General features: G+C 43.7%; 2 protein-coding genes across 3 annotated transcripts in view; one reads left to right on the top strand and one right to left on the bottom strand.

The window, feature by feature from the left end:
* The window catches only part of Mcph1 (microcephalin 1), a 194,349-nt gene that overhangs the window by 97,103 nt on the left and 79,195 nt on the right, over window positions 1–18,051 (top strand). The gene's annotated exons all lie outside the window — the stretch shown is intronic.
* Angpt2 (angiopoietin 2) overlaps window positions 1–18,051 on the bottom strand; it is a 46,940-nt gene that overhangs the window by 14,005 nt on the left and 14,884 nt on the right. Inside the window, exons 2-4 of the mRNA XM_038328317.1 lie at window positions 9,384–9,539; window positions 6,081–6,202; window positions 1,545–1,777 (exon numbers count right to left, since the gene is read on the bottom strand). Of these exons, the coding sequence (XP_038184245.1) occupies window positions 1,545–1,777; window positions 6,081–6,202; window positions 9,384–9,539 (511 nt within the window). The remainder of the gene's footprint in view (window positions 1–1,544; window positions 1,778–6,080; window positions 6,203–9,383; window positions 9,540–18,051) is intronic.

Below are 18,051 nucleotides of genomic sequence, written 5' to 3'. Positions count from 1 at the left end.
TTTCTATAGCTTGTTAGCCTAGCTCTGGTTCAGTGAGAGACTCTGTCTCAAGAGAAGAAGGCAGAGAGTGCTGAAGCAGGCCACTCAGCATCTTCTCTGGGCCTTTCCCTGCATGTACAGGAGCGCACACACATGCGCCTCCACAGGCACCACGTCCACACATACATCCAGTATTGAATGGGCATACTTAGTGTCCTTTGGGGGTGCATAATAGCCTGCACATCTGTGGGAGCACAATGCCTATTTGTTTGTGTGTTTAAATTCTTCAAGTTCACACCTTGCAGGCTTATAACATTCCTTCAGATTTTAATTCTGCCATGGTTGTTTCAACCCCCATTCTTTCCCACCTGCCGTTTCTACCTGCCAAGCACCAAGTGAGGCAACATCGTGAAATAAACCACAGTATAAATAAAGTCAAATTCAGTTAGGAAAAAAAATCCTACAGAAAAACACTACAAAGAAGAATGGTACATCCCATCTTTAACTAATGACTGAAGATTATCTCCCCTTCCCTCAATATGTAAAAGAATCTAACAAGTAAAAGTGGCAGTGAAGAAGGCTAAATATATTTAAAGGAATGGAAAGAGATAGGAGCTTGTGCTGCCATGATACCAACCGTACATCAGTGACAGGGAACACGGGGCCCTCACCTGTGTCTAGCCTTCCTATGGGCCCAGGGCAGTTTTCCCATTTGAAAGTCAAAGAAAGAAAGACTCACTATAGTTTAATAGCTTGCAAGCCTCCTCCGGTTGACTGACGAGGGAGCTAACTCAGGATGAGAACCTCGCAGCCTTGAATCAGAACTGTCTTTGAGGGTTGGAGTGGTAGCTGTTGGTAAAGGCTTACTTTGCAGGCGTGGGGACTTGAGGTTGATCTCCAGAGCTCACATCCAAAACAAAGCCAGACATGGCCGCACACCTATAATCTCAGCGCTGGGGAGGTGGAGGGGAGGAGATCCCTGCAGCTCCCTGCCCGATGAGCCTCACCTACTCTGTGCTCCAGGTTCCTGTGGGAGACTGCCCCTAAAGACAACATGAACGATACCAGAGGTCGACTTTCAACCTCTAGATCAGCAGTTCTGAACCTGTGGGCCATAACCTCTTTGAGGGTCAAACAGCCCCTTCATGGGAGTCACTTAAGATTATTGGGAAACACAGATTAGTAGCAAAATTACAGTTATGAAGTAGTAACAAAAATAGTTTTATGATTGGGGGTCACCACACCATGAGGAACTGTATTAAAGGGTCACAGCATCAGGAAGGTTGAGAACCACTAGCTTAGACACACGTGAATGCATGTGCCCATGAATATGCACACACATGAATATGTACACACATGAATATGAACACACATGAATATGTACACAAACAAACTGGAGTTAGTGTTTCATGATAATGCATGCTTTCCTCATTCTTTGCCTCCTCCTCTGTGCTTGGGCCTCTGCTGAGAGTCTTTACTACTGGAAGAAACACCTAAGAGAGATCCTGTTGGAGTTTTGAGGGTCCGCTAACCATAAGGCATTGGGAGTAAGGAGGTTCACTCACAGTTCGGGGTTGACATCATGGTCAGCAGGCTGTTGACCGTCTCCATCAGGTCATGCTGCTGCTTCTGAAGGACTGAGTTGTTCACGGTGGCCGTCACCAGCTTCTTCTCCAGCTCATCAATGACTGAGCTCTGCTTGGACACAAGCACCTGGAGCTGATCCTTCTGCTCTTTCATGGACTGCAGCTGCACACTGTGCTTATCCTCCATGGCCAGCACTTTCTTTTCTAAGAAACTAACAGGAAAGGTGTTTGTAAGCACAGGGAGTTTCAGAGGCCTCGGGACATTGCCAGACAAGTGCTTGGTAAGATCTCGTCATTTCTAAAACTAATAAATCTTTCTGTTTCTTGGACTTCTGCTTGGTTAAAATGCAATATAAAGTGGAGCGATCTGGGGGCTAGAGATATGGCTCCATGGTTAGACACACTAGCTGCTCTTGTAGAAGATCTAGTTCTGTTCCCAGCAATCCTATGGCTGCTCATAACTCATAACTCCATTTTCTGAATGTATATACTGGTAAGCATAGCTACCTTCCTTAATTCTAGTTCTAGGGGATCTGATCCCCTCTCCTGACCTCCACAGGTACCAGGCATGCATGCAGTGCACATTCCTACATGCAAGCAAAAATCATACACATAAAAATAAGAATCTTAAAAAAATTGTTTTAAGTTTAAGGGAGATTTCTCGCAGCCCCCCAAAAATCTTTCAGATTGCCATGGTAAGGTATTTAGGTATATTGTGTACATGTATGTATGTGTGTAAACCTGACAGAATATACAGTCTTATCTGTACAAGAATATACTGGGCCTCAGCCCTAGACTGTGAGTGTCACCAATACTGTCTGGTTCTTATTTCATGGCATGCTTGCACAGTGCTTTCCTTGAGAGCAGGGAGTTTGAATTAGACCTTCAGGTCTTGTGTTTCCTTTTTCCTAAACTATTTACATTCTAATATTAATCATAATAACAGCACCTGCTCTCTCAGTACCATGTGGCAAGTATTCTTCTATGACAAATATTGTACACAGGTTTAAATCCTGACTCTCTGGCTTATAAGTTTAAGTGACCTACTCAGTTGTGCATTGGTTCCCTGATCTGTAAACTGGCTAATATTACCAACTTCAAGAGGCTGGTCCAAGGAGTAAGTGCATGTACAGGTATAAACAGGCTGGAGCTGACACTTAGGAAATATTATTTCCAGTATCAACATTATCATCTAACATCCATGGAGTTAACTGAACAAAAGTAAATTTCAACACAATAAATCATATGCCTACAGACACACCCAGGTGGCTGATGATGCCACACTCAAATGCAGATCTTCTTACTCTAAGCCCCCTTTCCCTTTGTTTGTTTTTGTTTTTTAATGTGGATCCCTTTCTTTGGGAAGTTAGCCTATCTCACATAGGTGCTCAGCACCACAGCCTGAGCAAACCCTGTAAAAATTGCTTGATAAGTTATGCCATGTAAGTTCCGAAAGGTTTTATTGTTTTATAGTTCTTTCTAATCTCATTTTATAAAGATGCATTACCACTCATAGGTTCAGTTAAGAGTATACTGATTTTTAACAGGAACTCATTCCCATAACATTAAACATGAGAAAACAATTCCAAGTGCATAGGATTATGTAAACTCCTTCCAGGAACAGACACCTGCAGTAAAGGCTTGTGGTAATTGCTATTGCCAGTGAGGTGAACGGAAGTTGGAAGAACCTAACTCTAAACTGGGGCCTTCTGTACCTGTGTAGAATCAGTGGCTATGTGCTTCATGGCGGAGCCCTTTACCTGCACGGCTACACGGCCCCAGAGTTAGTTTTAGAAGAAAAGAGAAACATAAAATGAAGACCGCACAGTAGATTTAACTTCTGCTGGTGAATCTAAAGGTGCGATGGTGTTGATTTGGGGAGACATGCTGATCCTGATAAGTGTTTTTAGTTTTGCTTGAATCTATAAAGAAAGCAATTTTATTTAGAAGAAATTTTTGAACATTGTTGAGAAGTCATTTGTGGGATGTGAAATATCACGTATTTTTTCCCATCAGATTTTTTAAAATCTTAGGCTGGTCAGAACTGAATACAGGAAACACCCATCAAGAGATCTGACGTCATCAAGGAAATTTTGTGATGTATTTGATGAGGAAACTTTATTACTCCAGCCCATATTTGTAACAAAAGAGAAGACAGTATGTGCAACTCGTAAGATTCTTGTTCCTTCCGTGTGATTCTCATTATTGACGGTCTTTGTTTTCGGTTTTTTTTTTTTTTTTTTTTTTATGAGAAATCAACCTTTGTGTACCTGTCCCTGGGAAGGCAGCTCTGACACAGGCCCCGCAGGTAGATTTTTAGCAGTGAGAGTTGTGGAGCACTGTTGGCACTGTTGGTGTGAGTCAGAGAAACTTTTCACTTTGGTAGATGTGTGTGGTAAGGTGCTTTTATTGAGAAACCTCAAGATTTAAATATAAACTCAAAAAATTATTTTATTGAAAAGGCACATTATTTATTGACCCAGGTCAGTTAAACTGAGGGAAATGTAAGGGCTTAAATTAGGGCTGGAAGGCAAGGGGTTGTTTAAGCAAGAATTACCAGAAGCCACAGCTACACTGTGGTTGGAAACACGTTCACTGAAGAAAAAAAAAAAAACTTGGTTTATAAAGAAATCTCACCAAATCCTGTAATAAATTTTAAAATATAGTCTAAGTTTCTATGTATTTCAAAGCAGTTCTCTGAGCAGCTGACTTTGTGTAGCGAAGTTTATTCCAACAGTGGATATAAAATAAGGAGCAAGAGTCAGACTTGTCTAGGAAAAAAGGCAAACATTGACGGTAAATAGTTAACCCTTTATAGCCACAGCTTTGAATCTGTGGAGTCAAGTGCACTGGGTTGAAATTATGGGGGAGGGTGCACCCATGCTAAACTTGTATACCCCCTCTTTTTTATTACTCCCTAGATAATACAGCATCATTGTGAGCACAGTTGTTATATCATGCTAGGTATTATCTGTAAGCATCCTAGGAACAATTTAAACCATAGAGGAGGATTATGAAGGCTATGCCCCATCTTATATAAGGGACTCGTGTATCGATGGATTTGGTGTCCAAAGTGAATTATAGATCCAATCCCCTATGCATCCTGGATGATGGGAGAGTTTACAGAGAACACACCGGGTAGCATTGTGAGCATATTGACTGATTTTTTGAAGCCTTGGGAAGAAGCAGTCATCAGCACCAGAGAGAGCATGTTCAACAAACTGAGCAGTGCTGCCTCTCTGAGAGGCAGGGTGCTTACAGCAAGTCAGAGTCACCACCAGCATCCACAGGAGCCTTGCCAAGGGAAGCTAAGATTGCAGCGTCTCAGTTAGCATCTCAAATTCTCGTTTCTTACCATGCAATAGGGAAATTTCAAATAGGAAAGAAAACTGTTCCAGTAAGGAAAAAACTCTATTTGCTTTTCAAGCTCATAAATAAAAGATAGGGTCTACCTGGCTACTCAGAGAACAAGAAGAATAACTGCAGCTTAGGTTTTCATTAACACTGAGGATGTGGTGAGCCCGTGTTCATCCCGTTCTGGATTAAGACTGAGATATGCTATTAGGACCACTCTCCGTGTCAGACGCGGTCTCAGCTGAAAACAAAGAAGTGAGCACCACATAGATTGTAAAGCTACTCCCTGGTGGCCCCCAATAGATGAAAACAGTTTACTCTCATATAGATTATGTTGAGATTTTTAAATATTTATTTTAAATATTGGCAAAATTATATTTCACATTACCTTTTCCTTTTACTTCATCATAAGCTTTTGAACGTATTTACTGGTGCGTATGAACTAGCGAGCAAGCAAGTGTGGAGACAGTGGGCGCATGCCACTGTGGCATGTGGAACTCCTTGGACAGTTTTGTGGAGCTGGTTCTCCTTCCACCTTTGTGTGTATCTGGGAATTGAACTCAGGTTGTCAGGCTTGTCTGGCATGCACTTTGTCCCGCTGAGCCACCTCACTGGCCCTCCCCGTTGGTTTTTAAAAAGAAAGTATTGCACAATGAAACAGATGCTCGCTTCCAGCTTTCCTGGTGTGCTTCATCTCACAAGAAACAAGGTCCCCAGCAGGCATGGCAGTGCATGCCTTTAATCCCAGCACTAGGAAAGCAGGCTAGCTTGGTCTCCATGCTAAGTTTCAGGCAAACTGTGATTATGTAGCGAGAACCCCCAAAGGCCAAGAAATGTAGTGAGGCTGATATTAAAGGCCTCGGACTGTGTTACTTCTCAGCCCCACTAGTGTTTTGTGTAGATTAAACTGCATATGTTGAGGAAATTTTGAAAGATTCCTTCCAGAGTCTTTAAAGGGCCAGAAGGAAAAACAAAATTCAAGACTAATCAGAAGTGTTGGGTCGATTCAGAAATTTTCTCTAAATTCTCCTTGCCTCTTATTCTCAGATCTTCTGACCCATATATTTTCCAGGCAGAAATCCATCATCTGGGGGGAGCTAAGTCATGGGTAGGCTGGAAAAGGTACAGTTCTGAATCTCAAGTATTTTATAGCATAAGTACCTGTTCTTGTCTTGTAGTTTGTTTATTTCACTGGTCTGGTCCAAAATCTGCTTTTCCAATTTGTTGGTGGAAATAGAATGTTGGAGAAGCTGCAACTCGAGTCTTGTCGTCTGGTTTAATACCTGCATATAACAAAGAGAATTACTGCCTACCGTCTTGATTAGTACAATATATGCCCTTTCTTGATTCAGTCATCAAACTGATCAGAAAGCATGTTATCCATTAACTCAGCTGTCTTGTTTTGACACGTGAGTTTCTCTTGTCTTATGCTATAAAACATGATCATAGCTAAGCCTCCATTTCCATCTTCCAACTCTCCCCCCAAACAGCCTCCACCCAACTTTTTTTTTAATAACCAACCAAGTCCATATGAGCATGTGTGGGGCCATCTGGTGCAGCGCAGGAGATCTTGTAGTGCCCAGCAGCTGCTGACTGCCAGTAGCTCCTCAGTGAGGTGGGCCTGGAGTACTCCTCCCCCATCCGGGCCTGGCTAATTTTTTTATGTCCATAAAGATTTAGGTATCATGGAACACACCTAACTGTATTATCTATTAAGTCCTTTCATAGTAAACAAGTAACAGCTCTGGAAAGCACCTAGTATCAAATCATATATTATGTTTCTCCTTCTGTAACATTTTATTATTTTATATAACATAACAAATGGTGATATTAAATAACCACTTTATACATCAAAACTTATAAATGAATAAAAAATTACCTCAACCTAGCTAAATGTTTTAGTGAAGAAAGGCACTTGCCACCAAGCCAGATGACTACACAGGATAGAGCAAACTCCTGCAAATTGTCCTTTGACCTACACACATACACTACGTGCACCCACACACACACACCATGCATTCGTGCATGCATGCATGCAAACTAAATAAATCTAATAATTTTATTTTAAGTAATTTTCCTCTGCTCAAAAATGTCTGTGAGTGGACAAAAGGACAGTCACATGCCTCCCTGTGTGGCGGTGGAAGCTCATTGCTAGCCGGCCGTCTCCCAGCTTATGCCCACTTGTTAAGCCTTTTCTTTCTTCTGTTCTATTTTTCTTGTTCCTATTTTAAAAGTCTTTCTGACCAATTAGGGAATAATGAAATCTCACTATCCAGTGGAAGCCAGCATTGGCCATTGTGTGGGCTCTTTGGTGCCTGGCTGCCTCCCAGCAGGAAGAATCGACTACTCACATCCTTGTGTGGTGTCACTCAGGATGTGATATCACCTGTTAATGGAAGTCTGAATTGTTGCCCAGCAACCAGGGACCTTGAAAAAGAATCATTGTTTGTGGGGGTCCTTGTCATCACCACAGCCCTGGCCTGTCTCACTGCAGGTGCCGGGCATGTCTGGTCCTTGTCAAGCCTGGCTGAGGTCATAGCAGAATGCTCCTGGAAATGAGCAGAGGACTGGCCTGTGGTCGCAATGCCATCAGCACAGCTTTGGCCCTGTTTTCTCTCTACAGACATTCAGTACCAATATATTCATTCAGAATGGCACAATTTGGTCTCCTCTTTAATCCATGAGAATTATGGAATGAGGACAGTTTTGGGGAGGCAGAGAAAGATGCCAGTAGAACCCACTTGACACAGGAATGACACATGTATGTGTAAAAGAGGAGTATATATGTGGAGACGCGTACATGTCGTGGCACGCGTGTGGTGGTCAGAGGACACCATGGGGACTTGGTTCTCTCCTTCTGCCTTATTGAGGCAGGGTTCATCTTGCTTCTGCTGTGATGTGTACGAAAGGCTATTCAACCCACATCATCTGGGGAGCTCTTTCCTGCGTCCCTTTCTGCTGTAGGAGCATTGACCTTATGGATGGGCACCACCACATCAAACTGGGGTGTTCGTGCTTCTGTGGCAAGTGCCTTTACCCTCTGACACATATCACCGACCATCACGTCAGCTTCCCAAAGCGGTCGTAAAGCTCAACAAATCTCAAGGTTCTGAGTTAGCGTGTTGTCCAGGGCAGGTAATGGCTTTAAGATCTCAGACCTCCAGCTACATATGGTTGTCTAATATCCCCAGTCTAGAAGAGTTGTGCATCTAACCAGAAATATTTGTATTTTATGGAACCTATTCCATACTCCCATCCGTCGGTGCCCAACAGTTGCTGTCAACTGGACAGAGAACCTAAGTCAGCCTCTCCATGTCCTTCCTGGGGCTCACCTGTGTTGATGTGTTTATTTGGACTCTGCAGCTGTTTTCTCTCCATCCCTAGCCTGTTTTCCTGTTAGCCTCAGTCATAGGATGTCTAACTTCGTAGTGGCATTTTTTAAATCCTGTGATCTTACACCGGATGTCACAAAGGTTTGCATAGTTGGTCTGCGTCCTAACGTTATTTTTTGTTGAATCAGAAAAAAAAAAAAAAAAAAAAAACAAGAAATGCTCTGCTGTGATTAAGGATGTTTTGGACGAGCCTGGCATCCCCCAGAGTTACTGTCAAAAGCTGCAGAATATGACTTAACCATTTTATCAATTGGGTTTTTAAATAGATACACTGTTTCTTTTTAAACTACTATATCTCATCACGTTAGTATGTATTAACAAGGAGGATTAAATCTGTAATTGTAATCTGTGGAAAACGTGTGTTTTTTACATTGTTCCTGAATGCCTGATATTGTTGAAGGATGATAACCAAATAACTCCTTACTCCGATTTTTATAGACGTTTTTGATCTTTTGTTTTCTCTACGAAAACATTTTTTTAGAGAGACTCTGAAAGAGAATTGTCACCATGCTAGCAGTGTCTCGGGGCGGAGAGGCTAGTGGTTACTCTCCTGTAAGTCATGCTGTCTTGTGCTGAGGTCTAGCAGTTGGTCCTCTTAGTTACAGCAGCAGGTGGCATGCTGAATATGGGGGTAGTTTATAGTGAGGCCCTCTGTTGATTTTTTAAAGGATCAGTATAGCTCAGAGCATGATGATACACACTTGGTTAACAGTTAACTCCAGGGTTAGATTTAAGAGCAAGCTTTCCAGCTGTCTGCTTCATGGCTTCTGTTTCTCAAATATACAAAGCAGAAGAACTTGGAAATGAAAAATAATATCTGGAGTGTAGAAGAGGCCAGTGAAGGAACATTTATATTAGCATATTAAGCTGTGCATATTGCTAGGGGGCCCCAATAGGATAAATTAAATTTAGCCCCAGTTGCTAACTGTAACTATCCCTTAATTCCTCAGTTCTGAAGCCACCACCTTCCTCCACAGCCAGTGTCTGTACCTTTCCACTATTCTACTGCACAGCCAGCCGCAGGCATGTGGTCCACTGGCTGCTACACGAGGGGGTTTTGTCTGTCACTTACTTGGGCTTCCACATCAGTCAGTTTGCGAGTTTGGGCCGCTGTCTGATTCAGCAGGCTTGTTCCGATCTCTATCATCACAGCCGTCTGGTTCTGCACTACATTCTGTTGGATCTCCACCATCTCCTTCTTCATGTTGTCTTGAATGTAGTTCTCCAGCTAGGAAGGAGCATGGGATGGACAGACAGTCATTAGTTAAGCGGCTAGAATCCTGGTTTCTAAGTATTTGTCCCTTGCCTCTTGTCTAAAACACTGTATTTAGGGTGATAGGGAGACTCAGCAGCCAGGGCTCTAGCTCTGCTGCTTAGCACTTGGCCCTTTGAACATCGACTTCCTTGTATGTAAATTAGCATCTCCAATGGCCCAGTTAAGCACCTCAGAAATAAGGCTGTGCTCCTACATCATCGTGTGTGTGTGTTCCTTGGCACTCAAAAATTTTATTTTCCTTTTTAAAATGGCAATCTGATGATGAGAGCTATTAATTGACCCAGTCTATAGCTTTAGGACAAAAATTATTTTTATTCTTTTTGTACAAAGAATGTTTTTATGCTAAACTGAATATGAAGTTCTGGGAGTCAGGAACTAGGAAGATGTCCTGAACCCAAAGTGTAGATCTATGCTCAGAACCACAGTCTACAAGCCTACTGCAAATGAGGATCTTGACTTCCCTTTGCTCACTCTGAAACACGGAACTAGAGAGGGAAAATGAACCCCTAATGCCTCCCTCCCCTTTTTCTGGGTAAAATGTGCTTGCAAATGTCAGAGACAGGAGAAGGTCATCTGTGAAGGGAACATTTAAATTTAAAATTAGACTAGGAACTTTTTTTTAAAGGCTTAATTATTAGAAATAAAATTTCCTTATTTTGTTACCATATCTTTTTCTAAGCTTGAAGACAAGCAATTCTGAAAGGTCAGCAATCCAGGAAGAGGCAGGGGAGGACGACACAGCCATGTGCATGGAGATGCTGTGTGTAATCACAGCCATGTGCATGGATGCACTGCATGTAATGCTTTTGAATCAATTAGTTTCTTTGGGGGGCAGTGTCTTGAAATTTCAGGGTGGGGAACGTGACATCTAGTGGCCAGTTTTACTGAAAGTAAAGTTCTGAGAAGCCATGAGCTGCTTGAGAAAGAGGACATTAACTCTTCAGAAGCAGCCCAGCAGCAGCATGGCCTGTTGGGAATGCGAATTTCTGTTCATCGCTGGCCACATCTCAGCACTCTCTAGTATTTTTGCGAGCTCAGAATGACCCAGCAGATAGCCAGCGCTTGCAAGCACAGAGTTAACTCATCCCCGTAGCCCCTGCACATTCCAGCCTTTTAATAGCCAGCAGTGGTATAGCTCCAAATTAGCTTGAGCCTACCTTCCTGTTCAGGGTTTCAGAGTATTTACAAACAGACTGCCTCACTAGGTTTGCAGCTGCTTCGGCCAACAAGAAAACTAGAATTAGGGCAGCAGGTATTGTCTGGTGGTGAAGTGCTTGGCCAGCATATACAAGGCCCTAAGTGCCATCCCCAGCACCGTGAAGAAGAAAAAGAAAGCCCGGAATCAAAGATTATCATTACCAGTCATGTCTCCCAAGAGTGTCATGACTAAAGAGTCTGCTTTTCCTCTCCAAAGACTAGTACTGATTTTTGAGATGGAAAGACTATCATTGTTTATACAATAATGTGAAGACAGCCATTTCCAAACGAAGGTCTCCTTCATACAGTAGCCATTCTACAAATCATGACATCTCAGAGAACCTAAGACTAACTCTAGACAAGAAACTCCCAGCTGACCCACAGAGATAGATAAACCTTGAAACTGTCCTGTCTCCAGACATAATATAAATTCATTCTTTTCTAATTGACCAGCCGGGGTCTCTTTCAGGTCAGGGTTTCTTATTGTGTTTAATCCCTGGTAGCAAAAATCTGCTTAGCGAAGCCCATTCTGCCATAAGAAGTCAGCCTGAGGGAAGACAGGGTAAATAGAGCTCTTCTCCCTTGGGCTCCCTTTTATGTCACCCACACTTAGTGGCTGTTAGCAACAACAGCTCCAGGAGCCTCCTTGAGCCTCCCCTGGAGGGGCATGGTTCTTATTTCATGTACACAGTTTCGTATACCCACTCTTCACATGGACCGTTGATATCAGTGTGCTGTGGTCGTGCCCTGACGGTGGTCTGTAGGCACAAGTGTCTGGAAAGATACCTGTATACCTGTGAGAGGTTTACCCTGTCTTGGGATGTTCACTTCTAATGGTTGAAGCACCTCTAGGATGCTGAATCCTTACTGTTTCTGTGCTCAGAATGCAGAGGATCTCTGGGTCTAACACTACAGTGTGTCATGATTCTATAGTTGGGAAACATTGTTGCTTAATGTTGGATATACTTCCAATGCAATCCCTAAAGTCTGGCATCAAATCAAAGCTCTGCTGTCCTAATAAAATACATTAACACATGCATACACACACACACACATACGTGTGTGTGTGTGTGTGTGTGTGTGTGTAATGTCAAATGTTTTATAAGGTTTAATTGCCCCCTTAGTCTTTTGAATGATGAGATTTGACAGGAAAGTAAGTCTATTTGTGAGACAGCCATGCAGGTTGATTATACATTAAACTCTCTCTCTGACTAACTTCATTACTTTTTAGACTGAAAGGAAAGTCATCTTGCACTTTGCAAGTGCAAGGAGAAAGGAAAACACATATATTGTGCAGAAATTGCCTGCAGCTTAGGGCTCTGATGTTGGTCCCTTGACAACAGCATCTCCTTGTTGAAGGTGCTAGTAGATGGTACGCAGAACTGAGTGGCCCCATCCCCTTTCATTAGTGAGTTTCTGTCCTGAGAAATTAAAATTAATTTTATGTTTCTTTGGACATATCGCCTCACTTGATAAACAAAATTCTGTAACTGTTCTGACAGATGGGACAGAGGAAGGGAAGGAGGTTCTTTTCTTTGCCCTTGTTTGTTGTATAACAGACTGGCCTTGAACTTGTGAACCTCCTGTCTGCCTACCAAGTGCTTAGATTACTGGGGACCCTGCCATACCCGGTCTTTTCCATCTCCATTCCCACCTTTTCCTCTGGACCCTAAGGCAGCCCTTGCCTTCTCTTCCACCTCCCTGTCTTCAGAGTAAGGGAAACCAAATATAAATTTGACCCCTCTGTGACTTGTCTTGTTCCCTGACGTTGTCTGGAAATAAATCTCCATTCTTTCACGTGGTAATGTCCAGTACTGACATCCTCTAATTTCTTTGACCTCTGTATTAGTCTGGCTTTGTTGTTAAGACAGAAGCCCAGAGGGTGGGTTCTCTGGCAAGGAAAGAGCTGTAATTAGGCTCAATGGAGTGGGCCTGTGGCAGGGTCTTGCCTAGCATGTGCAAGAACCTGGGCTCAATTAGCTCACAGTTTGGGAAACTCAAAGTCTAAAGAGCATGATGGACAGCTTCCTTGGCAACATGACATCACAGGTTATCACTGCAGGAGCTCGTGTGGAAGGTAAAGATCAAATAGTGAAACAGAAACCAGAAAGACCAGGAGGGGACAGTCTTGCTCCTTCATAACAACACTCTTGGAAGACCTAACCAGGGTCCCAGGAGAGCTACTTTAATCCCTTCCTAGTGCAGTGCCCCCTAGTGACCTATGGCTAGACTCCCAAATGATAGGTCCTACCATTTCCCAGATCTGTGACATTGGGGACAAAGCTTGCACCACACAAAAACCACTGGAAGAGTGCAAATGCAAACCAGAGCAGTCTCAGCCTTGGGAGCATATGGCCTTCCCGCTGTGCCTGTTTGCACAGAATAGTGGAGTAGCAGTAAAGTCACACTAGGAAAGCAACTCCTCTGGTCGAGAGAATGGGATCTGCCTGGGTGGTGACCTGACTGTGTTGTCTGCCCCAGAGTTCCCATCCCTAACTCAGTCTGAGAGAGTGCAGCCATGCAGCCTGACAAGTTTTCTAAATTCCTCAGAAAATAGTGCCCTGGACTGTTCTGTGCGTGGGTCATGTTTCCCCCAACACTCTGGGCGTCCTTAATCTTTACCTGTCCCGGAATGGGAGAGTGGTGCTTTTAGACTCTAATAAATTTGTTATTAAGCTTCCATTTGAGTCCATTCTTATATTCTTAAGAAGACTAAGAAGGGACCCCCATTTCCCCTGCATGAGGCTACTCAAGACCTCCCAGCTCTTTTGTCCCTTGAGCCCTTCCCTCCTGTGTTCATACTCTCCCCCTCTGTGCTCCTGAAGCAGGGGTGCATTCTGATTTAAAAAGAATAAGTGCTGTTTAATTTATTTTTAAATCCACCACTAGAAGTGAATGTCCATGTTCATTTTGGATACTAAATGTCTGTAACCATTTCCATATACACCCTTAGAAACAACAGCCCAAACATTTGCTTTTATAATTAGTCTGAAATTTCGAGTGCAAGATTACTAAGTTCAGGGATGCCGTGTGGGGATGGCTTTTGACCTAATGTTCTCTAGTCTTTGTCATGGGGAAACTCTGAGGCATCTTTTGAGGTCTCCAGACACAAAAGTGGCAGTTCCTGGGCCCTCCCCCTCCTTACGGCTCCGCTTTGTTGGTTTTGGTTTTCAAGTCTCTAGCTTTTGCTGCCTAAGCATCTGGGTTCTCAGCAGTGTTGCTGAGGGATGCTGAGATTAAAGGGGAAGGGACAGGAGGCTCGTGCTTCAGAGAAGCCTTTGTTTTTCTAGGATATACGTGGGAGGCCCATACACGAAGACGTATCACCACAGGTAATGATCAGATGCCCCCCACGGCTAGGAAGCAAGTGTCTTCTTGATTATCATGTTTGTACACCATCTTACATTATATGACCTAGGGACACCCACATCAGAGCAAATAGCCCACTGCTGCTCTCCAGTTCTGCCTCTTTTGCATAATCAGTGTAAGGCAGCTTAATCCAGAGGGGGGCAGAGGCCAGACCTCTGGCCTTAGCTCCCAAGTGGTTGGCACATAGGACATCTCTTAAACAGCAGTCTGTCTTCCATTTGCCATGGCCGTGGACCACAGCCTCTGTAAGGTTTTCCCAGAACACTCTAACACTATTTTTTTTTCTCATTGGTTAATCTGAGTGACTTTCTGTTATCTGTTGCATGTTATTTCCAGACATGCTTCTCTTGCTACTTTAATCATCATGAAGAACCGAAATGACATCTTGGTGATCCCATCACAAAGTCATAGGTGGGAACTGCAGGCCTTGGCTGGCAGCCTTGTCTCTAACTCCTGAGATGACACATCTCCACTGAGTCTATGTTCCTGCACAGTGCACTGTCAAATCACATCTGGCTTGTTCTTAGCTTTCTGAGACTGTCCTTTTTTGTGTTCTTGGGGTGTCTTTGCCTGTACCCCTTTGCTGCTGTGTCTACCCTACTGTCTGTCATTGCTTCAGATCTGACCTTTTCCCTCAGCAACTACCACTCTGAATGTACGACGGTTTAATAAAACTTTGTAGGGTAGAATGGACATTTTATTTAGCATAGAATATCTTACTGTATAAAAGTGTCATCTAGAGAGCTGTTGAGGTATACCTGTTTATCTAATGCCTGTTAGAGCACAGGCCCATTGCACCTTACAGAGGCCTGTACATCAAGGGATAAAATGCAGCAGAGCCTCCAGGACCAGATGTCCATATGCGAAGCAGAGCAGCACAAGGCTTTTTATATCCTTTTTTTTTTTTTTTTTAAATCTCAGTGGATTCTCACTTTCTTAGCTTGGGTTTCCCCAGGATCAGAGCCCGAGACCCAGGCAGGCATACAGGAAGTCTATTTAGGGAGTAGTCCCAGAGAGTGGCCGTGGAGGGTGGTTGAGGAAAGCATCAGGGAGGGACAGCCAATTTAAACATGAGGATTCTGTTGGCCCACCACACTGGTCACTGGTGAGATTCCCCCAGAAGACCTGGGGAACCCTGAGAACCGTCCTTCAGTGAGCACTGCTGGCCCTGTAGACGCACATCGTGTGCTGTCGTCCAGGTCTCCCACTGCGTTCACACCAGGTGTTGTCAGCCAGGGGTCTGGAGGAGGGTCCCCCTCGGGGCCAGTCTCTGGGAACAGCCCCAAGGGTTGAAAGTGGGCACCACAAGTGTGCCCTGTGGTGGCAGGCTGCCTCTATTAGGGCTCTTTAATAAGGGGGAATTGAGGCTGAGAAACCTTCAATGTTTCTTTCGGTGTTCCCCAGACCAGGATCTGCGCGCTGACAGAGCAGTCTGGGTGGGGTGGGGTTTTGAGCTGTGTCAAATGTGGCCTTTGATTATAAGCTCCAAGCCAGCAATTTGTGTGGTGGCTGTGGGAGAGCAGCAGCAAATCTGAAAATGACCCATTGGAGAGGGCGAGAATGCAGACCGGAAATGCCAGCTGAAGTCCCTACAAGAGGACAGCAGGCATGACCTCGCCTAAGTTGGAGCAGCCCAAGTATGGAGAAGAAATTCCTTTTAACCTCAGCAAATAAGTTGCATCCAGGAGATTCCACAGTCTTCTGCCTTATATCTGCTAGGGAAGTTAACTAGTTCATCGTTCTGCTTATTAAAAGTGAGGTGAGCCTGGGAGTGCAGGCGATCTTAAAAAAAATCTCACAACCTGCCCTGCTGTGTGCTGCCACTATGGACAGATGCCAACCAAGCCCTCCGCTTCTTTATTTCCTCTTTCTAGTAGCAATTCAAAGATGCAGAGGCTTTCAGTGGAGAGAAGTCTGAGCTTCTAAAAAGTAGACAGGGTTAGCTTGCATGAAGACTCAGTAGTGCACCTGCCGTCAATGTGCACCTGCCGTCATCTACCTACGGTGATGTGCACCTGCCAGCCTTTACCCATAGCACTGTAGCATTGCTCCATCCTGAACTGTTGCCTTGGAAAGACATTTCCTCAGTGTGGGTGATGCCTTTCTCCTAGATAGTTTTCCTTCTCTTTTCTGAGCATCCTTCTGTATGTTTTGCCCTAGGTTAGAAAACCTGTGTCTCTGGATGGGGTTGGGGTGGGGCATATGTGTATGTGTCCCTTCTTCATTAATGTGTAGCAGTGCAAACCTGGAGAGACGATGTAGTATAATGCCAGAAAGTTTCAGACCACATGGTGCTCTTTATTTTGTTGTCCACGACTTTTCTAATTTAATGATTTTGTTACAGCTATACTTTGCTTTTCTGACCTAGTTAGAGGGAAAACCATCCTCTTCTGTTGGATTAGATTATCTCTCCTCTAACCTCTGGTTCCGTTCCCACTCTTCCAAGTGTTGAAGGCCACAGTTTTTTCATATTTATTTTCATACTTGTAGTCCCTTGTGTGTGCATATTTCACAGGACTGCACATGTGCCTGTATCTTGCTGAAGCTAAAAGTGACCAGGCTTTTTATAACTCACATTACAAATAAAGACTATTTCACAAGGCCTTGCTTTACACATCAATTTTTCAAGTTAAAATACATCTTTAAACATTTTAACAAACTTATCTTAAATCTGATTCGCAGGGTTTTGTTTTGTATTTTATTTTATTTTGAGTCAAAGTCTCATGAAGCCCAGGCTGACCTGGAACTCTATGTAGCATTTTGCAAGCCTATCCTTGAACTCATGACAATCCTTCCTTAACCTACCTCCCAAGTCTGAAATTACAGACAGGAGCCAACCATACCTGGATATGTATATATGCTTAGTTTTTAAAGAAAAAATGACTTCAGGGGCTGAGAATATAGCTCAGTTGACAGAGTGATCACCCACTGTTCATGAAGCCCTGGCTTGATCCTCAGTACTGCATTGAAAACGGGCATGGTGGTACATGCTTGTCATCTCACCCCTCAGGATGGAGCCAGTATTCTAGAGTCGTGCTCATCTGTGTAGCAGATTAAGACAAGCCTGGGCTGCGCACAGATGAAGCTGCAGCATAGGGAAACCATGGCAGTACTCGGCACTCTCTCAAGCAATGAGACAAACCATGCGGTACTTTCTCTTCTAATTATAATTTACATGAATTTCCCAATCTGAAATTTGATAGGAAGTATATGAAGTATTTGCAGTGTAATTTTGGTGGTTAAATGGGGACCTCTGTTCACTTTGTAAGGCTCTAGAAACCCCAAGCATGTCCCACTTCTGCCTGTGGCTCCTAGTCCGTGAAAACTGCCCTGCAGAACACATGCCCTGTGTTCTGTGGATGGCTGGAGTTTGCTTCCACTGAGAAGTGGCTTAACTGGGAACTGCAAATGGTGATTATGCCTTCAGGCAAATCATCGAGTGTCTAATTATGTCTCCTGACCCAAAATAAGCAAGTGTCTACCACAAAATACACACTGTGCCGAGCTTCTCATTACAGCATTCCAGCTTGGGTCTCTGTTGCTTCTGACTCCTGTTCAGAGGGAGTTGCTCATATTGCTGTCTCCGGGCCCACTCACATTGGAGAAGGAATAGATCTATTCTCTAGGCAGGAATGGGAGCGGGAAAACAATTTGGTCATGAAATGAAGGCATGCGACTCCAAACTGAATATATTTCTTTTCATTTTGTGTGTGTTTATGTGTCTGTGTCTCTCTGTGTATATCTCTGTGTGTGTATGTCTGTCTGTGTGTAGAGGCCTTTATGTGTGTGTGTCTATGTGTATGTCTATGTCTGTGTGTCTATCTCTCTGTGTGTGTGTGTGTGTGTGTGTGTGTGTGTGTGTGTGTGTAGAGGCCATAGAGAGTTACCTTTGTATATT

The sequence above is a fragment of the Arvicola amphibius genome, chromosome 4, assembly GCF_903992535.2.
Source record: "Arvicola amphibius chromosome 4, mArvAmp1.2, whole genome shotgun sequence".
Taxonomy (NCBI): Eukaryota; Metazoa; Chordata; class Mammalia; order Rodentia; family Cricetidae; genus Arvicola; species Arvicola amphibius.
Note: the sequence above shows the minus strand (reverse complement) of the source record. Positions and strands in the feature narration are given on the sequence as shown.